The sequence below is a fragment of the Pezoporus wallicus genome, unplaced genomic scaffold, assembly GCF_028554395.1.
Source record: "Pezoporus wallicus isolate ANWC-B61680 ecotype Strahan unplaced genomic scaffold, APGP_CSIRO_Pwel_v1 contig_8208, whole genome shotgun sequence".
NCBI lineage: Eukaryota > Metazoa > Chordata > Aves > Psittaciformes > Psittacidae > Pezoporus > Pezoporus wallicus.
The window spans coordinates 204110-231084 of NW_026636668.1; the positions used below are offsets into that span (position 1 = coordinate 204110).

The 26975-nt window shown below is 36.6% G+C and overlaps 1 protein-coding gene across 1 annotated transcript in view; it reads right to left on the reverse strand.

Moving 5' to 3' along the window:
• The window catches only part of RIC1 (RIC1 homolog, RAB6A GEF complex partner 1), a gene marked incomplete at its 5' end in the record, with an annotated part of 38099 nt that extends 12423 nt beyond the window's left edge, over positions 1 to 25676 (reverse strand). The window contains 15 exons of the mRNA XM_057401181.1: positions 491 to 651; positions 1221 to 1310; positions 1910 to 2020; positions 2269 to 2307; positions 3389 to 3589; positions 3920 to 4072; positions 5191 to 5239; positions 5751 to 5895; positions 6889 to 6977; positions 8077 to 8168; positions 8703 to 8836; positions 9066 to 9208; positions 10284 to 10391; positions 22854 to 22930; positions 25569 to 25676. Coding sequence (XP_057257164.1) covers positions 491 to 651; positions 1221 to 1310; positions 1910 to 2020; positions 2269 to 2307; positions 3389 to 3589; positions 3920 to 4072; positions 5191 to 5239; positions 5751 to 5895; positions 6889 to 6977; positions 8077 to 8168; positions 8703 to 8836; positions 9066 to 9208; positions 10284 to 10391; positions 22854 to 22930; positions 25569 to 25676 — 1700 coding nt within the window. The remainder of the gene's footprint in view (positions 1 to 490; positions 652 to 1220; positions 1311 to 1909; positions 2021 to 2268; positions 2308 to 3388; positions 3590 to 3919; positions 4073 to 5190; positions 5240 to 5750; positions 5896 to 6888; positions 6978 to 8076; positions 8169 to 8702; positions 8837 to 9065; positions 9209 to 10283; positions 10392 to 22853; positions 22931 to 25568) is intronic.
• Between the last annotated feature and the right edge of the window lie 1299 nt (positions 25677 to 26975).

Genomic DNA, 26975 nt, shown 5'->3' on the forward strand with positions numbered 1-26975 from the left:
TTAGTTCACTAACCTTAACTGTCTGAGTTGGCTCAGACAGTTGGCTCTTACATTGCTGCTGCTTTTGCCCCAAAATAGCTCCCCACAAATGAACTTCTCCTCTATCTTTGCTACGCCACCACCCCCCTCACCTGTTCAAACTTCTAATGTTATAAATACTTTTAATAAAAATTATTCAAATATGTGGGTGCCTTTTAGGAGCTTTTTACTTCTATTTACGTTCAGTTTTCAAGTTCCTAGAAGCTAGGACATATTTGTACAGACAGCTGGAAACATGCATACCTCAGTCACTGCCTCCAAAGCTAATGCGCATATCTTTAGGCATGCAAGTGACAACACTCATGAACTATCACTTCTGTGCACAGGTAACACTCAGACCTCTGTATTTTAAAAATCTGACTCCACAAGTCATCAAACAACTTTGTATTATAAGAATTTACTCAGAACAGATTTACCAGCGATTTTAAAGCATTTTAGTACTGACACTCACCCTTCAGGCCTTCTCTCAATACTGTAAAGGCAAATGGAACAATCTGCTCTGAACAATATTACCATGTCCCGGAAGACACTCAGTAGTAATGTGTCTGCTTGCACTTTGGTGATGTGCGCAAATGCATTGTCAAGATTGGATGTTCGCAGGTAGATTCTCAGCTACAAGAAAAAGAAGTAGTTTGAATACAGGTTCTGCCTACCCACAGACTAATAATAATTGCACATTCAATTACTTTCTTTTTCGCAGAATGGGTGTCAGGACACATTATTATGAGTCAGCAAGACACATTATAGGGTTTTTGTTTCATCAAATGTTTTGTCCATTGCATTATATTATTGCATCCAACGTGGTTAAAGAACAGCAGAGCCAAAACTGAAGTAATGAACAACAATCATAAGGAAGGAGTTTTATTCCTTAGTTTTAAAACGCAAAGAGTAAGCACAGCTCTTCTGCCCATCTAATTTAAAACCTTACAAAAGTGTCACAGAAACTGTAACTAGATACCTCAAACAGGTTTTGTGCTAACATGCAAAAATGTCACAAAGTTTTCAGAACAATGAGTAGATTCACGGTAGGTAGTCAGCAGAGAATTATTTACATATGAATGAATGATTTCTGAAAATGACCAAAAGCCACCTATGTATCAATATTTCATATTTACAATACTACTACAGAACACATCTGATATTCTAAACATTATTATTTTACTTTGAAAAAAAATACTTACCTCTTCCTGACGATCGTTTAAATTATAACATGCAAGAACAATGAAGTCATTCCACCATGCTAAGCCACCTGTTACCATCATATTTTGCTCCTGAAAAGAAAAAAGCACAAAAATTACATCTACATATATTTTTATATACTTATAGATGTACATTATACTTACAGACGTACATTCCATGGGTTATTTCCGAAAGCCATACATGAGCTATAGCTTTACCAATAACAGCAAGGTATATATGTATACATATATATGTATATATGGAATTTTGTTATTTTAAAAAAACAAAGTACTGAAGAATAACATGTGAAGGACAAATATTATCTTACAAAACACAGAACCACAGTTCCTTATCCTACTGGCATCCATGAATCAAATTAGCTTTCTGCTTCTGCCCAGAATTTACAAGCTTGGCATGCAAAGCTGTGTCTCACACAAACACGTAAGGCACATGGGAGTGTCTGCCTAGATGCACTCAGATTCAGAAACCTTTTAATAATGAGACACATATTATTGCGCCAAAGCCACAACATGAGTGTTTCTGACATTTTACAAAACACACATGCAAAACCAGCATCCCTAATCCCAACTGTGCCTACAGGTTGTTTATGTGAAAAAATATATTTTTGAATTTTCTCCAAGAGTCACATTACAACTAAACCAACTTTATTCAAAGTACCGTAACCACTGACCTGCGTAATGTTTCCAAACAGCTTCCATTTTTTGGTGAGTAAAGAGTAATGTGCAAAACCAAACTTGCCAACAACAGCTACATTCTGTCCAAGCTTGTCAATCGCTGAAAACTATAGAAAGAGATGGAACTTATTTAGAATATATATTCCATCCAAGTATATCACTGCAACGTAATATAATGTCAGAGTCAAAACCTGTAAAGTATGTGCCTGTTTTCTACTTTACTGTCCAAAACATATTCTTCTTTATGTAATTTAAAATAATGATTTCACCTTCCAGCACTCATCCAACCCTAAGGGACAGTTATAAAAACACAGTACTTTTAAAGAACCAAGAACATATTCTTAAAATAACTCACCCTTATAGGCCAGTTGCTCTCTAGATATGTACTATGAATCTAAATAAATCAAAAAGAAAACAAAAGAAAATGAAAGCCACATAACTATACCATTAAAAGCATTAAATATATATATATACCATAAGCACCGTTAAAGTAGTGATGACTTCTAATGTTCTAAAGTAATCTGTAAAACGTCCATGTTTTGCCAGAACACTGGCTTTGACATTTTTAATGTTGTGGTTTCTTTTTTAAATACAATTACTTCCCTCCTGCCCTTGGTCTGATACAGGGCAGAGAGGTGTTCTCATTACCCAGTCAGTGGCTGTTCTCATAGTTATGTTGCTCCCCACAGTCATTCCAATTGTTAGTTTTACTCCTACACAGAATGAGGATTTCCCCCTCCTATGACAGTTCCAGCTGTCAGGTCAGCTAAAGAGGAAATTCAACAGTATCTAGAACCTGACATACATGCCTAGAGTCAAATTCTATTTAATAATACTGACTCATTTACCATGTAAAACACAAAATCTTAGGACCTTTTGGAATCCTCTATTTAGAAAAATACATGCCAATTCAAGCATGGAGCACACACTAGAATTACAGATTAAAAGTTATTTAATTTTTCCTCTGTATTACAGAGAAGATAAAATCTGTCCCATTACTGCCCTTGGAAACACCATCTTCTCTGCAAGATTGATAGTGTGGTGTTCTAACTACATGTTTAAACAGATGCCACCTAAGACTGCTTGAAAATACAGCCAAAGTCTTTATTTCTCAGTTGAATATTCTTAAAGCAATTTGTATAAACAGCAGAACAAATCCCTAAAGGATTTCTTGCATATTGTACTTATTCTCCCTTTCAAAGCACAGGAAAGTAATTTAACCACTTCCTGAAGTTAAAAAGACATTTAGAATTTTATTTTTTTTATAACTGGCTAGGTTACAAACTCCCTGCCACAAGGCTGAGATTCCTTTACCAGTAACAAAAAGCTGTATCAGGAGAAACCCAGGAGGAAATAAAAAGACAATGACCTCATACTAAAGGAAACTGGTGACAGAGTGATGAGATCAGCTGCAAATTCCAGTCCTATAAACACTCGCAAGCAGAGAGCACATATGGGCAAGCAGCAACAATTACCTGTACAACATGCCAATGCCTATGTCCTAGTAAAGTGCTTAAACCCTGAGAATCTAAACTGCCATCTGAAAATGGGCCTCTTTCCCTGGTAGGCTTATGCTCAGAGTGTGAAGTATTTCTGGAACTCTGAGCCTGTGCTGCATCTCCACAGTTCAAATACAAGCGATCTTCTCCTTGAAGAAGGACTTGTTCCTGGTTACTCTACATTAAAACAAAACAAGAAAACAAAAGCAACCCTGAATTCCATGTACAGAAAACAAAGGAAAACACATGATAGAATAACAGGCTCTATATAAATACTATGAAAAATAAGCTTTAAGGCAGTTCTCAGTTTTTGTATCACTATGTACTAGTAGCTTTTATGTTACAGTATTGCATAGCAATATTTTCAAAGCATGATTTTAAGATTCTATGATAGAAAATGAAGACCAGCCTAATGGCTGCAAAAGAGACTTAAAACCTGCTAAGAGAGAAATTCAGAAGTCACCTGAAAACTGCTCTAAAGTAAAGATATATTTATCAAAAACTTACCATACAAGGATTAACAGTGAGAGCACTCTTGATGAAATGAAACTGAAGAATACCAAATTGGCAGGCTTCGTTATATGTATCTCTTTCAGGCTTGATGTTCGAAGAAGAATTCCCATCAATAACCCACAGATGATACCCTTCTGATCCCCAAGTCTGAATATAAAAGAGTAACAATAATAAAAACCCACACCAGCACCATATATTCTCAGAAAATAAGAATTACAGAAACTTACTGTAACTGATCTTGCGATAGACATGAGTCTGGTAAAAAAACACTTAGTGTTCTCAAAGGTATCAGAGGAATCACAAATAACCCATAGCAGTAAAATCCACTAACAATCCAGCCTATTTTTTTATATTACAAGTATTTATTAAATGAAAGTAACTGCAAGACATCCACACAAGTAATTAAGACTGCTTAGTGTGCAGGTTAAGGAACTAAAAAAATCCATAATTCAGAATCAGGTATGAAAAGATCTTTATCCCCGAAGTCACATTGGTGGTTTATTCATTAAATTCAATAGTATCAGAATATCTGGGGTTTTAAATGGCACATTGTACTGTTCTTGCAAATATATATATAAATATATACATATATCAAATTGGGATTCCAGTTTAAAATTTATTATCTTCATAGCAAATAGGCTACACATTAAACAAAAAAAATCAAATGCTTTAAAATTATTGTAAATAATTAAGCATAATTTGTAAAAGAGGTCTTGAAGATTGCGCTTGATACTTATTACATCTTCTGATTTGACAGACTAGAAGGATTTCTCAGCAATTACTTTGTATTAAAACAGCAATTAAGTTTCTCTTGAATTCATATTCTGAGTTAAGCTACTTCAACGCCAAAGGTAAACTAGTAATTTTGGGGAAGTAAGTAAGTTTACAGTTAGTGTTTTTCTCTGTCTCACTGTACTCTGAAATACAGCATGAAATTAAAAAAAAAAAAGAAAAAAGAAAACAAAAAAGAGACAGATAAAACAAAACCAAGTGTTCACTGTTAGCAGCAAAAGCAAAACCAAGAAAATGCATGTCATGCACACTTCACAATCAGGCACACACATGGCAGAGGACATAGGGAAAAATCAGCTGTCCCTTTTTTCTTCTTCCTTCAATACAATATTTTTGTGAAAAAGTGTAGTAAAGGCATCTTACCCTTTGAAAGTAACAGAGCTAAAGAAAGCCAGTTTGATTTTCTGAAAGTGTTTTACTAATAATTTTAAAATTATTAGCCATCCTATTACTATTTTTACATTCATAGTTACCATAGAACTGATCTTTAGAGGATCCTTTTTGGCACCATCAGACTGATACCTTAAAACCAGAACAAAACAAGTTTGAGTTTGGAAATAAATTAATCAAAATAAGAAATTACCTTCCTATCCTTATACTGTCAAATGGTTCAGTACTGAATCTCACCTGAAACTATAAAGCGTGTTTGATACATGACACTGCATAAAAGGCTATGCTAGACATCTGACAATTGCATTAACTGTTTGAGTTGTGATCTCTGGACGTCAGCACATTTTCAGCAAATATATACTAGCACTGAAGTAATTTTAGTATTTGCCTACTAAACCCTGTCTTTAGGGTAATCTGCTTTTATAGCCAAAGAGATGACTGCAAAAGAAAATACATTTTTTTTATATTCAAATGATTCCCTCCTAAATATTATTCAATTATTCCAATAGCTAAGAAATTATAATGGAAAAGGATTTTAAAAAGCTAATTCAGTGAATTAGTTTCTAATTAGCAGACAGTGATTAAAAAAATAAAAATAAAGGTTTCTAATAAAATATGTTACAATTTCATTAAAGATACTCACGCAAAATCACCTCCTAAAGTACAGATAAGTTGAGCACCAAAAACACTCCATAAGGACAAGCCTCCACATTCCCAGGTCACCATCACAACACAGCTATCAGGTGACCATCTGATTAGTTTAACAGGTCCTGTTTTATTCCAAATATCTGTTTAAAAAACAGACAAAAAATTACATATGAAAAAAATAAATGCCCTTGAACTGCTTTCACCATAAGAGTAGAGACAAAAATACATGGAAGTATGTATTTCATTTTTCAATTAACTTTTTTGCTGGATTCATCAAACTGACCATCTCAAAATGAATAGGCAACAAATAAAGAATTCTTATTTCCTTTCCAATACATGTTTGGTTTCATAGGAAACTAAGAGTACATAAAAACAGACCAGAAATAAACTGTGCTATGACAAAACTACAGAAGTGTAATTCCAGTAAAATGATTTTTAGGACAAGAGAAGATTTTCTATTCACTCTTGAAACCTCTTCCTTTGCCACTTAGCACAACTATAAAGCTCTGTTATTTACAAATTTGAATTTTCTGTTGAAACCTAACAGGCATATATATTTTCAGTTAAGGATGCAATTCACCCACTTTGTATGTTCCTCACTCAAAGCCTGCAATACTCATCACTATTGATGAAAAAATCCTACTGAGATTTTGTTCTGCAGTTGAGGCAGGGATTCCTCAATTTTTTTCTGTACCCTACATGGCAATTGTTACAAGTTAATTCCAACCTCTATTATACTCATTATCAGTTTTGACAATAACCTCTCATTTTCTCAGGTGAATAATGGAAATGTAATGTTAAGACTACATGTGGGAACTACTAAGATGCGCACCGTTTACAAACCAGAAGCAGCACTGCTTGTAAACTGCTAACTCTGATTCAAATCTAGAAAAAATAACAATCCCAAACCAAAACAAAAACCCAACCCCAGACCCTCACATATGGAACACATCCAAAAGTCAGTTAAATCCAGGCAGCTGAAAGAACAAGGGCGCATTACAGACATGCAGGAGTAAATACTAACTCCATTAGTGATAATGCAAACAACAAATAGTTGTTACCTAGCCAAGGATAAAAATATTTTTTAATACCCTAAGACCAGCTGGAAAATTCTAGCAATGAAAGTAACTCACCAGGATATTGTTTTGGTGTCAGCTCCAATTTATGAGAAAACTGCATGGCGCCAGTGGTGGTATCTACAGTATAAACCTGCACAGAGCCGCTGGAAGAGATTACACATGCTTTAGACAGCAGCCCATTTAGATTTCTCATCAGTTTCAAGAGATTAATAAAACTTGCTTTTTTTCTCAACAATACCAAATTTATTTAGAACAGAAACATTGTGTCAAGTAACACTCAAAAAACTCTATGAAGCATATTTTTAAGATACTTCACAGAAAGCCGTGGAGGACCCAAAACACGAGCCCTAAAATAACCAATGCTCTAGGACTGTTTCATTCTCTGAAAATACAGATACACACACAATTCACATATATTTATGGCTTCCAACTGCAAGACAGCCAATGAGAAAAGTCAGTATTTGCTCAGTGCTAAAGTTTCATTAGGACTGGACTAATGGATACTAAGAACAATGAATTACAGTAACTATTCTGTTTCAAACACCAACACACTATATTGTTACTACAACTATTTTGCAACCAAGAATACTACTTATTAAGAAGATAGTCAAAGACTAAACTACCCAGACCTTTTGAAATGCTCTAAAAAACCAAATTAAGACAATTAAAAACAAACAAACAAAAAAAAAACACACAAAAAAAACCACCTGCACTCTAGACGAGCTAAAGCAGTATTATACAGGAGAAACTATCCTGAGGAGTAGTAAGCAAAACAGTGCAATTAAAGGCACTTCTGCAACATTTAATTTCTAAATACAGTTATTCAAACAGGCAACATTTTTCCTGAGGAAACCAACACTTCACAGATCATTTTCTCAGTTGGGTGTGAGAGTGCTGATTCTTGCCCATTATTATTAACTGCTTAAAACCAAATTTATAATCCTGCTGTGAGATTAACTGGGACAGCAGCACTTCCCAACCCTCACCACTGGGCCATCCACCTTTTTATTTTTTCCCAAATGTCAACAGCAAGCGTCAGTTTCAATTGCAGTTCAAGTAAGCAATAATTTCTTTCCTTTCCCCTCCTACCTTCCTGACACATCAGATTATACAATCTCTAGAAAGGCTGATCATTTTCATCTTTGCAGCTCTTGCCTTACAACTTCATAAAAAGACACTGGTATTTAAGCTTGACAATGAAATAATTTTTTCTCCCCATTGATCCAGACTTACAAAACTTACTTAGCACATCCAAATGCCATTAGCCTGTATTTGTTATTTACTGCCACGCAAGTTCCATCAATCACATCTTGTGCCCAAACACCATGAAGCTGCTGTAAAGAAAGGAATTCATAGGTTTTCTTGTGGTTTGTTTTTTGTTGGCTTTTTTTTTTTGTTGGCTTTTTTTTTTTTCTTAAACAATGCTTGGAAAAGATTCATGTAAAACAAATCCTGAAGTATGCTTGTCATTATGAGAAAAAGTAGACTTGATTGTGGCTCAAAGGTAGAAATAGCTCCTATGATACTCTGCCATAGGGGAAAACACTTCTTACCACCTCACTTATAACTAGCAACACAGGCATTCTGTCACAGAAACAGTAAGAAGATCTAAGAACTACAGTAACATTTTGAAGCAATAACCGAAAATTAAATTTACTTTCATAGACAGGGACTAGCGCTAGAGCAATCTAGTTCAAAATTTGGTATTAAATATATAGTCTTGTTTTATGCTATCCTTAAGCAGCTGCTAAATTTTAGTTACCTTGCAGCTGAACAGAATTTAAAGTAGAAAGCTAAGTGAAATGCAGAGACCAAGTAAAAACACATGTAATGCAGAGTACATGATAGAAATAGTAAAGGAAATATACCTCAGCAGTTAATCTACTTGACATTGGTGTAATGAAACCAACTCTGCCATCATTAAAAACGACCGCAAAACCATCAAGCGTAGCACAGTATTCCATATCTCTGATATAAACATCTTCAAAGCCCAAAAATGAACCTGCTGAGAAAATACCAGTAATTTAAAAAATTGAACACAGCAATATTGCAAACCCAGACTTTACAATTGTTTACTTATTACTTCACAGGAAAAAAATTTAAAAGGCTATTTTGTTCACATTTACAAAAGGCTTTTCTTATCCTGCTTGAGAACAGAGGTAATATTTTATATTAGACAGTATTTCACTTATAGTTAACTACCATAAGCAATAAAACCCTCCAAAACCTACCTCGAGAAGACTGCAGGTCCACAGAAAATGGAACTGTACACAGATTGATGGCCTTCCTCCCATTGGTCATACCATCCCAATGAACAAGATGGAGAAATCCATCAGCAGTAGCAACAAGGAGATCTTCTAACATGGACTGCAAACTAACAAACATACTTGTCATTCTCAAAAAACCTGCATATCCTACCAATACCACAGAAAAATCAATTAATGTAATAAACACCGTACTACTCCCTCCTGTCTCAGCAACTCCATTAAGAAGTTACATCAAATAAGTTTCAAACTAAGTGCCTAAGTCCTCTAGACAGTAAAGGTACAAAGCTAACAAAATATAGTATGCACCTCTGTTTTTCTCCGGGAACCAAAATTCATGAACAGTTCTGTACTGTTGCAGTAATTGTTTAACTGGGATCTGAACTACTTTTGAAGAACATAAGACATTACTGGCAACAATTCACCTACAAAATTACTGATATTGCCTAGGTTGTAAACAATCCACAACACTTTCTTACCCATGGTCTAAGATCACTGATGAAGCAAAAATTAGACTTTTCCTAACTCCTTCCCCAAACACCTCCAAAATTCTGAAAACTACTGTTAATCTACCTGTGTGCAGGTAAAAACCTGCAGCTTTTCAGGAAAGCTTTTTCCAGTATATACATTGATTTTCTCCTATGAGGCCTCTTCCCATACTGCACTGTGTTACTTTTCCACTCCACCCCAATGCTATAAGGTTTCACAAACTTTTCACACGCAACTACTTAGCATGTTCAAAGCTTACTTAAGGCAGAGAGTCACCACAAAAAAAAACCAACAAAAACCAATAGGTAAAAAAAAGCTTTTTCAGGACAAATAGGACCCCTCTGCAGGCAACTGGAGAAATGCTGAAATGCTACATACAGTTTTGCTCTTATGCACCTATGTCTCCATGAAATCTCTAATCCATACTTTGAGCCCAAGTACAAACACATTTATAGTAACATAATGAATACTTGTATATAGCACATATAAAATACCAGTACAGCCAAGCACAGACAGAATTCTTACACAGCAATTTACTTTCTCACCTCCTTACAATTACTTTCAATAAGTATTTGTCCCTAGTATGAGCAGGTCTAAAAATTTACTAAAAGTTTACTCCATTCAATTTTCCCATCACTTTTTAACAAGTACCCTCTACATTCAAAAAAACTCTTAACATGTAACCAGGGAACATACCACGTGATAGAGGCTTGCAAGTCCAGCACTTTCTTCATTTCTAGACTTAATGAAGGAGCACATTGCTCTTCCTTATAGTGTGGGGTTCCCTTCAGATGTGGGCTTCCTCTAAAATAAAAAGAAAAATACTGCACTTGAAAAAAGATGTCCCTCAAAAAATACAACAGTAACAGACTTGCATTCCCATGGCTCCCTGCCACACCCCCCATATATATACATATATATATATATATATATACACACACACACACACCCTAAACATTCATGCACAACCTGCCACAGGCAGCACTTGGTATCTAGGATATAGTTTTAGTGCAAAAAGTTTCGTCTGCCAATATCATCCTATATGCTATAAAGAGTATGTATACAAAATAAGACAATGAACAGAGAATGAACAAACCAATAGCTGTGTAGCCCATGTTAAGAAAATAAGTGATATGTATTCATGCAAATTCTGGTACAACAGAAATGGTATTCAACTGTTTCCGTTAATTAAATAGGTATTGAATTTTTAAGGATCTCCAATTAATTCTTTACCCAGGTACATTACAGATATTATAACCTCCAAAATGTTCATGTTCTTCAGTTCCTTTTGCCAGATCAATATTTATATTACTAATTTAGCATGCATAACCCAACAGGTACACATTTATTACAATAATTCTTAAGAATATATGTCCCTATAGCAAATTAACAATAAACCTAAGAATTGCTAAGAAAAGAGATGATTGAGCACATTCCTTCACATAGACCATAACACATTATCATTTTATAGCAAAACACAAATATAGTATTTGTTAATTCTTTGATATACACCTTATGCAGCAAGAACAAATATATATATATAGCTAAGGTAGGCCCAAGGCAACCTTTGACATTCTGCAGTTAGCAGATGGAAGTAGTACTATCTTTCCAGAACAAAGCCATGGTGACTATGCAGGATTGTAGAGAAAGATGAGAAAAAACAGTGTAAGGCTAGTTAATCTGGCATCCACAGAGGGGGTAACCTGTATAAACATTAAATTATTAAAATGTTTGGTAACTACAAAATATGGCTGTCTTGGGAAAGAACAGGCCTTCAGGTAAGCTCTTGCGGACTGACAAGAGGCCTGAAATAAAAAGGTGACTAATACTAGCACTGTGGGTTGTTTTGTTTGTTCGGTTGGGTTTTTTAACAGTAAATGAGGCTGCATTTCTTAAAGTTCACGAAGCCACATCCACCTGATTTGGCCTGATATTTTTTTAGAGTCAGGGATTTCAAAGGTAAAAAAGTATAAAAAAAAAATCGTTCAGGATTAATTCCTTCACTATCTGCAAAGCAGTATCACATCCTAGGGATGAAACACCTGCAAAGCCCCAGGTGCTTGGAGACATGTCTTTCAAGCCATGTAGACATACAGGTCCTGACGTTATGCTCCTAGATAGTAGAGCAAGATGAAATGACTCTGGAATCAGTGATAAAACTGAATCCTGTAAGCAAACAATGAAAACTGAGAGTAAAGAGGTTGTTTAATGTCTATGCACAAACAACACACTATGTAACATGCCTGTTGTAACTGACTGAGATACATAACCAAGCATAAACACAGTTTCTCCACAGCTCAACCTTTAAAGCCAGAATAGGAACAGCAGGGTTTAAAAGATATCTTTTCCTGGAAGAGAAATTTCAAGTCTCCATGTGAGTAGGCTTCTTTTTCTTTTGACATGCTTGATAAAAACAGTTTACAAGAGTAGTTGAATATTTGCAGTTTCATGAGCTAGGGGCAGCAATTTTTTTACCACCTGCAGAGCCACCATCATCATGATTGAAACTCCCAAAATATCAATATGTTAATTCACTGCTTGTGACTACATCAAACTCGTCAATTCAAAAAGAAACCCTTACTATGGGTGCGAATGAGGCACAAAAGCACACTCCATACACAGAGCTCACATCTGTATGAGTCAGCCTTACTAGTTAAGTTACTTTGACCTTTAAATGAAGAATGTACACCGCTGACGAAAGCAGGAAAGAATGTTTGGCCTGGGTTGCCACATCAGCATCTGCTACACTTGCAGCCAAACTTCAAATAACTCATTTTTGCACAAGAATTGAAAGAGACACATTCCAACAACCAACCAGCTGCATGTCAAAACAAATACAATCACTTCTATTCACACAGCATCTGTTACGGTAACTAAGACTGTGAATAAAATCTCCTAACACACAGCACTGAGAGTATCTCCCAGTGCATCTGCAATCCAAGAAAGCCCCAGTCATGGCAAGATTAGGAATGCCAGGCTGGTTTTTAAAGGTAGAATACAAGTGTTATGGGGAGGTTCCATACCTGACATTGAAGAACTAGGTGTAATTTTAGTATCACCAGTTCATTCTCTGTTCCCTATTTAGCATGTCATTACTGATAAGCTTGTTTGCATAAAACAGCGCACTATACAGTGCAACAAAATGTCTTTCATGTGTTGAAAGCCTACATAACTGTAACACATGAATCACCCTTTAAACATGGGTAATCAGGAATGGTAAATATAAGTCTACCTGTCCTGGGTTCGTAGCAGTCATTTTTCTCCTTAGTAGCTGGTACAGTGCTGTGTTTTTGACTTTCAGCCAGCGAACAGTGCTGATAACACTGATGTTTTCAGTTGTTGCAAAGTCATGTTTGCTCTGACCAAGGACTTTGTGAGTCTCATGCTCTGCCAGGGAGGAGGGGAAGCCGGGAAGAAGCTGAGACAGGATACCTGACCCAAACTAGCCAAAGGGGTATTCCATACCACAGCACGTCATGCCCAGTATATGAACTCGGGGGGAGTTACCCAGAAGGCCCAGATCGCGGCTCAGGTCAGGCTGAGTATTGGTCGGCAGGTGGTGAGCAGTTGTATTTTCTTCCCTTGATATTCCCCTTATCATTATTATTATTGCTGGTAGCAGCAGTGGTGTGTGTTATACCTTAGTTACTGGACTGTTCTTATCTCCACTCGTGGGAGTTACATTTTCGATTCTCCTTCCCATCCCTCTGGGAGCAGGGGAAGGAAGGGGAGGTAGGGGGTGAACAAGCGGCTGCATGGTTCTGAGTTACCAGCTGGGCTTAAACCACACTACCTTAAACAGCTTGCCCTCTTTCTCCGAACTCCCATTTGCTCAGTTTTCCTCGCATTATCCCTTTTCTGCTGTTCAGTTCTAACCTGATTTCACCAAAATGAAAGAGGAGCCTATAAATGAGTGAATTGTCAAAATTCTTAGCATGATTTTTTTTTTTTTTTTTTTTTTTTTTTTAAATTCATTTGATGTTACAGGGAAAGATCTTGTTCTGGATGCAACTGAACCTGTTAGAAAAAACTGTAGGTTCAAACTATGATGCAAAATGCAACAATGAAAAAATGGAGAAGAGTATTTAAAAACCCCAATAAAAGAAAACAACCTAATAACAAAAAACCCCACACACATTAACCCCCACTCTCACCAAACAATAAATCTAAATTCAAGTAAGACGTACCAGCATGCCAAAGCGCAGTCAGCTAACCTCTGCGATACAGATATGAAGAATTTCCTCTGAGTGTGTTATCTGGCATGGGAGAAGGTTGAGGGAGGAAACAGGACACCAGCCAGCTATTTTTTGTAGCAGCGTAGTACTGCACTCAGGTCCTTCACTACACGCACAGTGGTTAAGTGATACAGTATAATCCAGTCAAAACTCAGCCAGAAATATCATTACCAGACATAGTCTTTGCTAACAGAAGCAACTAAGAAATACTTACAAAGTTAATTACAGCAGAATCTGAAAGGATGTATTTAAGGACTTCTTCATAATTTGTAATTAAAGTATTTAATCATTTAGTCTGTTCCAAGAAATTCAAAGTAATGCTTTGGTTTTTCAAAATAATGCATGCTGTTTTCTGCTTATCACTGGAGAATTCTATTCAAGGATCACCTGCTACAAGCTCAGGAGTGTTGTATCCCAACCAGAAGGAAGTGCAGCAGGAGGGCCAGGAGACCTCCTTGGATGGATAAGGAGCTCCTGAGGAAAATTCAGATTAAAAAAGAGGCTTATAATAAGTGGAAGCAAGGACAGGTGGCATGGGAAGAGTACAGGGATCTTGTCTGGGAAGCTAGGGACCAGGTTAGGAAAGCTAAGGCTCAGTTAGAATTAAACTTAGCTAGAGGTATTAAAGACAACAGGAAGGGATTCTACAAGTACACTGCAAATAAAAAAGACTAGGGAGAATGTAGGCCCCCTCAGGAAGCTCTCAGGAGAACTGGCTACACAGGATTTGGAGAAGGCTGAGGTTCTGAATGACTTCTTTGACTCTGTCTTCACTGGCAAAGGCTCTGACTGCACCACCCAAGTCTTGGAAGGCAGATGCAGGGACTGTGAGAATGAAGACCTTGCGCCCACTGTAGGAGAGGAACTGGTTCGAGACCATCTTAAAAATCTGAATGTGCACAAGTCCATGGGTCCTGATGAGATCCACCTGCAGGTCCTGAAGGAGCTGGCGAATGAAGTTGCGAAGCCACTGGCCATCATATTTGAGAAATCGTGTCAGTCAGGTGAAGTTCCCAACGACTGGAAAAAGGGAAATATAACCCCCATTTTCAAGAAGGGGAAAATGGATGACCCAGGGAATTACAGACCAGTCAGTCTCACCTCTGCCTGGCAAAATCTTGGAGCAGATTCTCCTGGATGGCATGCTAAGGTACATGAAAAACAGCAAGGTACTTGGTGACAGCCAGCATGACTTCACTAAGGGGAAATCCTGCCTGACCAGTTTGGTGGCCTTCTATGATGGGGCTACAGAACTGATGGACAGGGGTAGAGCAGTTGATGTCATCTACCTGGACTTGTGCAAAGCGCTTGACACTGTCCCACACGACATCCTTGTCTCTAAATTGGAGAGACATCAATTTGATGGATGGACCACTCGGTGGATAAAGAACTGGCTGGATGGCCACACACAAAGAGTTGTGGTCAATGGCTCAATGTCTGGCTGGAGACCAGTAATGAGTGGCGTCCCGCAGGGATCGGTGTTGGGACCGGTCTTGTTTAACATTGTCATCACTGACATGGACAGTGGGATTGAGTGCGCCCTCAGCAAGTTTGCCAATGACACCAAGCTGTGTGGTTCGGTTGATACCCTGGAGGGAAGCAATGCCATCCAGGGGTACCTTGACACACTTGTGAGGTGGGCTGATGCCAACCTCATGAAGTTTAACAATGCCAAGTGCAAGGTCCTACACCTGGGTCAGAGCAATCCCAGGCACAGCTACAGGCTGGGCAGAGAAGAGATTCAGAGCAGCTCTGCGGAGAACAACTTGGGGGTGTTGGTTGATGAGAAAATGAACATGGGCCGGCAGTGTGCGCTTGCAGCCCAGAAAGCCAACCGTATCCTGGGCGGCATCAAAAGGAGCGTGACCAGCAGGTCAAAGAAGGTGATCCTGCCCCTCTACTCTGCTCTCGTGAGACCTCACCTGGAGTATTGTGCGCAGTTCTGGTGTCCTCAACATAAAAAGGACATGGAACTGTTGGAACAAGTCCAGAGAAGGGCCACGAGGATGATCGGGGACTGGAGCACCTCCCATATGAAGACAGGCTGAGGAAGTTGGGGCTGTTCAACCTGGAGAAGAGAAGGCTGCATGGAGACCACATAGCAGCCTTCCAGTATCTGAAGGGGGCCTATAGGGATGCTGGGGAGGGACTCTTCATTAGAGACTGTAGTGATAGGACAAGGGGTAACAGGTTAAAACTTAAACAGGGGAAGTTTAGATTGGATATAAGGAGGAAATTCTTTCCTGTTAGGGTGGTGAGACACTGGAATGGGTTGCCCAGGGAGGCTGTGAATGCTCCATCGCTGGCAGTGTTCAAGACCAGGCTGGACGAGGCCTTGGGTGATATGATTTAGCATAGGTGTCCTGCCCACGGCAGGGGGGTTGGAACCAGATGATCTTAAGGTCCTTTCCAACCCTAACTATTCTATGATTCTATGATTCTTATATATATTCTTATATATACACATACATACACACACACTGGAGAATTCTAAGAGATAAATCTTAATCTAATGCTATGTTTAAGTTTCTACCCTAGGGTAATCATAGTAATACAGGGAGCTGTTATGGCTGTATAATAGTTTAGAAGAGTTCAGAGATCCTTTCGCAGCCAACAAATACCTTTATAGCAAATACTTTACACAAACAAGGTAAAAATTTTTATATTACTCTGCAGCTACAATATTCCTAACTTTTGCTGCTAAAGTAGTTTCTTCAATAGTACCTTTTGGTAAAAAGGGCAAAAAATCCCAACACTTTGATGCTTCCACTATTAAGAGCATTATATACGAGGAGAACTGGGCAAACAATTGTTTCTAATGAATTTACACCCCCAAGAACTCTGAGTTGCTTTCCTTGAAGGCACAAAAGCAAAAAGCTGACAGCTGCCATTGCTGTCGGATTAGAAAAATTACACAGTGTTTATCAACCATTTAAAAATAATTCCTTCAGTTTGTGAACTGCCTGTACATCCGAGGACTTTTAATACCTGATTCAAAGAGTCTCTAAACATGTGATTCTTCACAATTTCCTACCCACCACGCTTTTAAGGAATGGTTCTTAAACAAGTAAAACAAGTTATAATATAAGCTTTGATTTCCATGCAACTAGCATTGTCTTCTCACTGCAAATATGCTGCAGGCAGTCACCAGCTGAAGATGAAATATGTCCAGTTGGATCCAGAGCTGTATGCACACAGATTGGCAAGAGCTGGGCAAATATTTAATGAGAGTATATGGAAACAACTATGAAGAATGAGTAAGGGTTTAAAAAAGCAATTCTTAGTACAGCCTTTTCTACCCAATTGAGTAATAACAGGTTTCTGTTGTTTGAGAATGGAAATAACTAGCTAGCCTATTAATCAATTATTTATGTAAAAGATAAATGTTTTACTGAATTACTATTCCACTTGCAAAAATTTCTTGAAGAGATTTTAAACCTACTGAACCACAACAAGGGCGAGCGAGTGCCATAATGGTTTACAAATTCTACAACTGACCTAGTTTTAAAAATACATTTTCCAACAAATGCCAATTTACAGGGAAAACCACACTGCTGAAGTTTAGCACAAGCTTAACTCCAAACAAAAATTATTCAGTAAGTTAATTAACTGTATACCTCATCAGTTACCCTTGCAAAGTTTGAAGTTCAAAACTTGTGTACACACTAATCTTAGGTCTGCTGAATCAGGAAAAAAATCCTGATTACTGATGAGGTAATTTATGGCACCTATAAACCACGTTGCTATTGAAAAGGAAAAAGCTTTGAAAAGAGCCAGAAAGAGTAAGACATGAATACAGTAACCAGACATACAAGCAACAATTCAGCATTGTTAACCAGGATATATGTGCCCATACTGATCAGAGGAAAAAAAAACAACAAACCACCAAAAACCACCAAACGTGAAAAAAAGCCACAGAAAAATTAAAGCATTTTCAGGTACTTAGCCTCCAGCACTGAGGTCTCATTCTAAATTTACACAACTTTCTTATCACTTCCCTGAACTACACATCCCAAATAAAAGCTCCACTTGAGGATATGAAGAAAGCTGAGGCAAAAAAATCACCACATTTAGCTTATCAACCATGTAAAGTTCTTCAGGTTTTGTCTTTCTTAAAGGCAAAAATATCCTCAGTATTAAGTTACCACATGATGTCTCTACAAGTGACAAATCTTAAGTTGCTTTCCTTGCCAAAGCTCTTAGACAGAAATAACTCCCAGTTTTGCATAGGGAATCCTCTACTGTGATGGCGTTTCACATCTCTTCACTGTGGAACAACGAAATACCTGTACAAATCCCTTTGGAAATTCCTCAAAAAATATTACCATACCTTGCCACAATTTACAAAGCTACAAACTTACTTGTATGCACTGCCACTTAAGTGCATCACAGATGGAGATTATTATTTTACCACTCTGTTATCTTTCTATACATACATTTTCTTCATGTTTTACCTTGTAATGACTTTAGCAATATGGAGGTAAAGTTAGACTGAACTAATAGAAGCAGGACTTTGTACTTGTGCTCACTGCAGGAAAATATCCCAGGATGTGGGCTAATGGCCACTACTGATTCTCTTCCAAGTCTGCTCTGAAGTGGAGGAAAGTCTTAAGAGCTGAAACGAAGCTGCAGACTACTCTGTCTCAATTCAAAAAAAAGGCACAGAACAAACAGAAAACAGAATTACTGCCTCTTTTCCTGTTTTTAGTATAAGAAATTAAGCAGGATAGTTTAGGCTTTCATTGAGCATGAACACCTGTTCACTCCAAGAACAGACTAGCAATTCCTGGCCAAGTATCAACAAAGCCATAAACATTTCCTCCAGTGGAACAACAACTCGACATTCCTGAAATACTACAGTTTTAACAAAAACTATTAATTGACTCCAGCAAAAATAAAAAAAAAAAAACAACACAACAAAAATTTATAAATACTCAGAATTCATGACAGAATGCTGTGCTCATGATATGAGCACTTGTTTTATCACATGAATTTAACATATTTTACATTAAATGTGCATAATGCTGAACAGGTCAGTTCCACTAACCCTTATCATATCTACACAGGTATATTTTAAACTGATTACAACTCTGTAAGTATAAAATAACTCACTTTGAGGTATTTTGTTCAACCTGTACCAGCAAAAAGCTTTTGCAAGTGCAATCACAGTTTATACAATAACTGTATGCTAGAATAGTTCTGTTAGCAGATCAAATACAGGCAAACTCTTTTAGATCGTCTTGCTCAACAGCCATATATAGTAACAAATCTGTGTAATTTCAACTATAAACTGGAAGGACTGCACCTTTCCTTCACAAACAATTCTCATCTGGACAAATCAGAAGTGATTTTTATTTTCAGCAAGTTTTTTTGGTCTTTTTTACTCAAATCAAGGCTGAAACATTATCAAGCAAATTTTAAAGCAGTTACTTAAAAAAATATAGATAACACATAAAGCTGTAACTTTACTGCAGACATCAGTGTCCCAATCTGGAAGACTGCAACAATAACTGAGGTCAAGAAAGTGGCTGTCTCTCATATACCCTATTACCTACTTTTCTGACATGCTTTTTTCACTTACAGTAAAATATAAACTTTTCACTTAAATGACAGCTAGGCTGACAGGAGAATTTGAACACAACCTTTCTCACTGTTTTCACTTGTATGGGATCAAACCAAGCTGCAAGATTCAGGATACTGACTAAACTAGAAAATACTGCACCAGGATTTTCATGGAGCTGAGAACGTTACTGGGGTGTACTCCCAGTTGCACAACCCCCTCATTATGCTGACTTGCACTCTTAAGAATTCTGTTCAGACTGAAGTTGTAGTAAGGATTTTTATTTTTGTAGTCACTACATCGAAATGTTATGTTTCTGTTGCAACTGGACATTATGATTTAAAGAAAGAGTAGTAGAGAACAGGCTTCATTCTGCTTACAAAAAGTCAGTAGATATGGGCAGTTCAACAACATAAAAAATTAGTCAATAATTTTGAAAAACAGAATAAGACTGGGCGTTTAGGAGCACTAACAGAAATGTGCTCACTAGCTATTAAAACCAAACCAACTCCCTAGCAAAACACAAATCCCACAGTTGATAATATTCTACATCTCTTAACTTTCTGAAATGCTGTGCAGGTGTCCAAGGAGAAGAACGGTAAATAAAAAATTAAAAAATCCTTTATCTCAAAAACGCAGTTTGGAGACCCACTTTTGAACCTGTTGCCCACCCACTTCATTATTTTTACTAATTTGTTTCGAGCTGCTGTCCCATCACACCACTAACTCAAGAACAGCCTTGTATCTTAACACAGCAAAAATCACCACCCTCTCAGTCAGTTTGCCTAACACAGGTAAGTAAGCACATAAAAGAGAGCTGGACAAGTTGTAATTAATATCTGCATGAAAGTTAAAATGTTGTGAGGAACTGCTTTATCATGAACTATCACAGGAGAATTGTCACACAAGTATCACTGAGCAGTCACTCCATGTGTTTATATTTCCCAGTGCTTTTACTTGGTGCTACTTCAAAGTCACTATTTTCTAATGCCAGCCTTTTATTATATGACACCTTGCAAAGTAAGCTACTGGAATCCAAAGGAGGGAACAGGGAAGGGCAGGAGACAGGCATGTTTAGTTTCTTCATTGTGTTAGCAACCTTACTTAAAACACAGGTGCATAATTACTCCTGCCAACATAGAGGAAGGAGCCAAGAACACATTGTTATAGTGGAAGAAAACACTAATAAGTCTCCTTTCAAGCATAAGTGAAGTCACATATGGGACCTTTCACTGATTTTTTTTAACGGCTTCAGAGTTAACATAATTTATTTGGTACTTTTCAGCCCAGTAGAAATGAAATCCAAGATTTCAGTGAAGTAATGTCTTTGGAAGATGAATACACGCCAGAAGAAACTTAAAAGTTTCAAGTCTGGGTATTTGGTTTAGTCTGTCTGTCTGTTTATTTTGGGTTGGTGGGGTTTTTTGTGTGGTTTGGTTTGGTTTGTTGTTTGGGAATTTTCTGAATACTTGATCTACAAAGCATTAGTGTAACTGTCTAAAGTCAATACACTGTATTTGCACCAAAAGAGTTTATTATAATAGCATACGGAATAATTTAATGTTTATCACAGCACGCATGTTTCACACACAGATGCTTGTGTCTTTCTTTTCATCATTTCATTTTTCAAACTTGAAGGCTAAATATGGAAAGACAAGGAAACCCAGTAAATTCAGTGAGATCATTCATCTTCTTAAGTTAAGGACACGCATTAATCTTAGACTGTGAGCAACCTAACATGAACACTCTAGGAACAAACACCTTGTTTAGTCATCCACAGAATCAGCATTATACCCTTTTAGGCTATACAAATATATCTTAAAATCCTGGCCATTCCACACACACCTAACAAAGACTTTTTCATGGTTGACAACACAAATTAATTACCAGTGTTTTATATAAAAGTTAGACTGGTGAGCCATTAACTGCCTAATAGATATTTTCAAACTTTCCTACAAGTGACATGTCTAAATTAACTTTCCAAAGCTTCTTTTTAATTCGTACTGTATATTTTCACACATTTCCATATATTTTCATTTTTTTTAAATAATTAAAAAAAAAAACACCAACTTTCCAAACAGAACAAGAACATATCACAAACTATTGTTTATTCTTTTACATTATGTACAGCTAAAAATACAGTATGCCCCTTCTTTCAAGAGACTGAAGTAACAGCCAGCTTGAAAAATATTAGTCAGGTTTCAGAAAAGGCAAGTAAATTTGTCTGCATCAGTCTTAAATTCTTGGAAAACAGGCAAGTTGTAACAGTAGATTCCATTTAGTTCCAGAGCTTTGAGGGCTACCTCAGAGGCAAAAAGATGTATTATAGCAGTAGCACAAAAAAATTTCCACTCAGTGAAGCAAGAATTCACTTTGAAATCGTTTACCACCTACTGAGCCATTTCTTCCTGTACACACTTGTAAAAGAATAGAGGTTTAAAATTTAAATGCTCATGAAGATCTGATTTAATTTTTTTAAATGTTCATGGTTCAACAGTTCTACCTTAAAAAAAAAATAAATCATCAAAATGTTTTCCTCTTACATGAGCTTACATCATAGGTTATCCAAAACTCCTCATACATGTCCACTTGAAAACATCTACCAATCAACTAACTCTTTTTATGAATATGAAAAAGCTTAAATTGACTAGCATTATCATACTGATGAAGGTATATATAAATAGATGAACTGAAAAAAAAACAAGACAAATTCAGTTTCTAGCAACTAAGAAATCAAGAGTGTTTCATTATTCCTATGGACAAATTTGGTTCAACCCATGACTACAGATTCTGACTAAACACACGCAGACATGCATAAATACATCCCTCAATGTTTTAATTTGACCTAAATATTTCCCAATTCCACCAAATCCAAAGTCAACTAAGTCAACCGCAAATACATCCAATAGACAGTCACATTTTAACACATAAAATGTATTCTGACATTCACAATAAGATGATAATGACAACATAACACACTGCAGCTAAAATATTGTATATTCTTACCAAAAATTATTTGTATGCTTTCCAAAATATTGAGAATTTATTCCACATCTGTTTCAAAAATCTCTTAAGTTATTACAAAGTTGGGGGGCAGAGAGGAATCTTTTAAAAATTGCACCCTAATAGTTCCTAAGAAACATGACTTATTCAATTGAGTTACTCAAAAGGTATTATACAAGCTTGTTACAGATCATTAATTCAACAGACTACCTCAAATTATAAAATTAGACAATTTTAACCCTGCTACTTATGATTTTGAGAGCTTGTAAAATGGACCTAATGAATCTAATCAGTGGACAGCAAACCAATTAGACCAACTTCTCTGAACTAGCTATAACTCATAGGAATGATGCTTCATGTACTCATGGATTTCAAAACATACATTTCTTTATTACAAAATTTGCTTAGGATTTCTCTAGTCTTTTTTTTTTCCACACCAGGGATGCAAATAAAGTTTAAAACACTTACTTGGGATACATGGGCTCATAAAGATACTTGTCTCTTGTTGATGGGATTTCGAAAAATAAGATGTATCCATTTGCAGTCTGAAAGAGAAAAACTTCTAAGACATTGCTAGTATATGTGCATGAGTAAAATCTATGAACTTTTACAATTTGTACGTATGTCTCATATATCATACACAAATAAATACTCATACCAAGTTTCAGATACATTAAAACCCTGTATGTTGAAATTTATTCTATGTAAAATCCATACAAAGTCCACTGAATAGATTGCTCGGTAGAATAATGGAAAAACACCACTGTTGCTGTATGCATCCTGCAGAAACCTTCCTCTGATTAATGTAAATACAATAAATCAGACAGATACATCAGATGTTTAGAACCTGGGCACCTAATTCCCACCAACTAAGAGAATTAATACAGAAACCATGTAATAGAAGGTAGCAAGCCTTCAGAACAACACCTCCAGGTGCTTCAACACATATGGACGCTACTGACTGCAAAGAAGCTAGGCACTGCCTTTCAGTGCTGGTCACCCCGGTAGTTTTCAAAAATCATTATGTCATGCAGTGTTTTTAGATACCACATCACCTCTTCAAAATTTCCTACTATAATTCAATCCCAAGTCATTCTGTCATTCTGGAAGACTGACTTCCAACTATAAGACTATTCAGAGAACAAATATAAATCATTTAGTTATCAGATGTTCCAGTCATGGCTAGAAGCTGATCCAATGCTTGTATGAACACAAGAGAGGCAGATGACCAGGTTAGTTGTTCAAAGAAGTATGATTTCTTTAAAGCACAAATTTATCATTCAGGGGAATCATTAAATGAATGTTGGTTAAACAGTTTTCCATCCAATCATTTTACTGTGTGCTGGGCATGTACCCAAAGCACTATTACTGGAGGCAAGAAGTGCTGAAATGAATGGCTTCACCCTGCTTTGCAAGGTTGGCTTCCTTTTCTTTGAATAAAGGAAAAAGTAAGACTCTTGTTAGCTTAGTTTATCAGTTCACTGTGTTTTCCTACAGTCAAACATTTTGCTTTATGACTCGCCTTATCATTAAAAAAAAATTGTGTTTTGGCTTCAAAGTCTAAGAAAAGCAATTATTCTCGTTCAAAGTGAGTATCTTTCTTGTGCAAGAATAAAATCAAACCATAACTGTGAGCTTCAGACAGGCTGAAATAAATGGAAGTTTTTCTATGTGCAGCAATATCATGTTCAGGTATTACGGTGTAAAGAAATGCGCTCATTTCTAACATCTTTACAGGTTCTTTCCATTACATCATTAAATATTTAACCTGAAAGTTATCTTATCCTGGAAGGAAAGGTAAAACAATACTCTGAAGTATCTTTATACTGGTATTAAGGGACAAAGGGCCCTACTGAACACTATTCAAAGCACAAAGTTGCTATTATTACAGGTTCATTTTTAAATAGAACCTCAAATTCCATAGAGCTGGATGAAATGCAGAAGCATTCAACCAGATGCTTCCCGCAAACTGATTGTATTAGTTCACTCAGGTTTCTACATTGCTTTAGAAATGTCTGTTTTGCATGAAACTTACTAAAGTAACCATAACTGTAATCCATTCCCTGATCATTCTCATCTCTGACAGTCAAAAGCGTAGAGTACCATGCAAGGGATTTCACTACATCGTTTCTCATATGCTATGGTGTTTAACAAAGCTCTGTCTCAGGTATGGGAATGCACACGGAACAGCAGTCTGTATTGGAGGGCTGCCTGTAGCAGGGGAAGGACTAAAATGCCTTGTATATTTCTGTATATTGAAGCATCTTGACCCAATTCACAAGTTTGTTTAACTATGAGAACTAGCTACTTTGGATGTATGTAGTAATACAGACAAGAAACAAGAAATATTTACCAGTAACACTGGAACAACTACAAATGCAGCACTATGAGAGAAGAAACTACAAAATATTGGGGAAAAAAACAGATGATTAGTTTAAAAAAAAAAAGTTCTAAAACTTCAGCAATAGAGGGTACTAGTAGTAAAATAAGTTAGAATTGCTAGGGGATGATGACAGTGTGAGAACTGCTTAATTTTGCTTAACTGCATACCATTAAAGCTAACTGAGGTATTTTATAAAGCTTTATCTGCTACACCAAAGTTTGCCTTCAGTACAAATTTTATTTCCATGTGAGAGACGTTTTTATCTTTACCTTTAAGACTCTTTAAGAGTTTGTATCATCTATCACTGCCCTTGTTTCTGTGTTTTCAGTGCCTTGCAATTTTTTTTTTTTATCACCAAAAGATACTGCACCTTAATAAAGCCACAGCTTCATTCTCTTATGATCCACCTTTCTGAAATATATGTATATCCTATTTATCAAGCTAAATATGTATACATCATCTAACTCTCAACTATTTCTTTCATTCACAGGTCTTTCAATTCCCTTATTCTTCATGACCAGGTTATTGAAGTAGTGAGATGCTGGATCACCCCTCACCAATTCATCTAAATTTTATTTTAATATAAAGAACTGCAGTTCATTCTTCAGGGGAAAAATGAATGAAAACTAAAGAAAGCTTCTACCAAAAAACACCCCAATACTTAGTATTATTATATGTTTCCACAAGATAAATATCATCTAAGTGTTTATACAATTGAGTTTGTATAAGCACAAAAATTGGTAACAAAACACTTTATTTGCAATAGTTTAACCAGAGTAAGAAGTAAAACCCCTACTTACTGAAACAGCTATCATGGTGCTGTCAGGTCGCCATTCTGCTTGTTTATAATGTCCAAACTGAGAAGCTGCTTTTGATAGTTCCTTGTAGCTTACAATTAATACACTAGGCTGGAGGGAAAAAAAAAAAAAAAGGAAAAATTACATCTCGTCTCTAGAATGAATGGGATGTCTGCTATACTGCAACACTGCAAACAACTATGTACCCTTAACAGCAACAAGTTTCCCTTAAGAAGGGAGGTTAAAAAACAAGGGCATGTCTGACAATGCATCATCACACCATAGTGCTTTCAAAGGGAGTTTATGCAGAACTCCTGCTACACGGTCATTCCTAATCTCACACTTTCAAACCCAGGATATTCAAATTTGCCCAGAAAGGAGAAACAACAGAATACATAAGGAGTTTCAAGTTAGATGAAGGGTGACTGAAGCAACTCACACAGGCTCCTATAATGAAAACAACTGTCAAATTAACTAGGATAAAATATTCTACAGAGTATTTGGTTCAATCCATTTCCTAAGATGCTACTAAATGGATGGGCCATTGGATTTAAGAGACTTATAATCAGGAAATCTGATTTGTATCTCTTCAAGAACATACTGCCAGAAAATCCACCTCTACAGTTTGATGAAAAGATTTTTGCATATGATGAGATGCACTCAGCATCTTTCCTCCTAGGAATGAAGAAGAGCTTTAAGGTCATGAAGGCCAGAAAAAGCTACCATAGGCACTAAGCATTCATTCCCTTTCATAAAAGCACTTGAAAACTGTGACACAAAAAACCTAATGGAAAGTTACCCACCCCTTCCTTGCTCCAGTGCTTAGAATCATTCTTCCTCCTTAAATATATTTAAGAACTGTTTGTTCATTCTTGCTCTTTCAGCTTAGACAGGTATTGCCCCTTCTGCTACCCTCCACCACTGGGAGGTGGGGATGGAGAAATTTGTATATATATATTAGATGACAACTTTATTTCCTCAGCTTTCAGCTAAATTTACCCAACCACACTTTTCCTTCTAAGTAAAGGAAGTTTCTCCTCATCTTCATGACAGGTGCTCTCCCTAACTTTATGAGGGCCAGTTTTTCCTTTAAACTTGTAGCAGCAAACTGAGCACACTCCTCCAGTTCCTGGAAGTGAACCAAAAGGCTGAACAGGAATCACTCTTTTGACTGAAATCGTTAAACCATTTGGTAAAGCTTGTCATCCATCACTAGGACCACTCTACATCCTGTAAACAGCACTTCTACTTAAATTTCACACCCACATAGAAATGAATTTCAAAAAAAAAAAAAAAGTTAAATATTTATATCGTAAGGTATAACAAGCAAACTAATCTTTAAGAACTATTTATAGACTCATAGAATAGGCAGGATCAGAAGGGACCTTCAAAGGCCATCTAGTTCCCCCT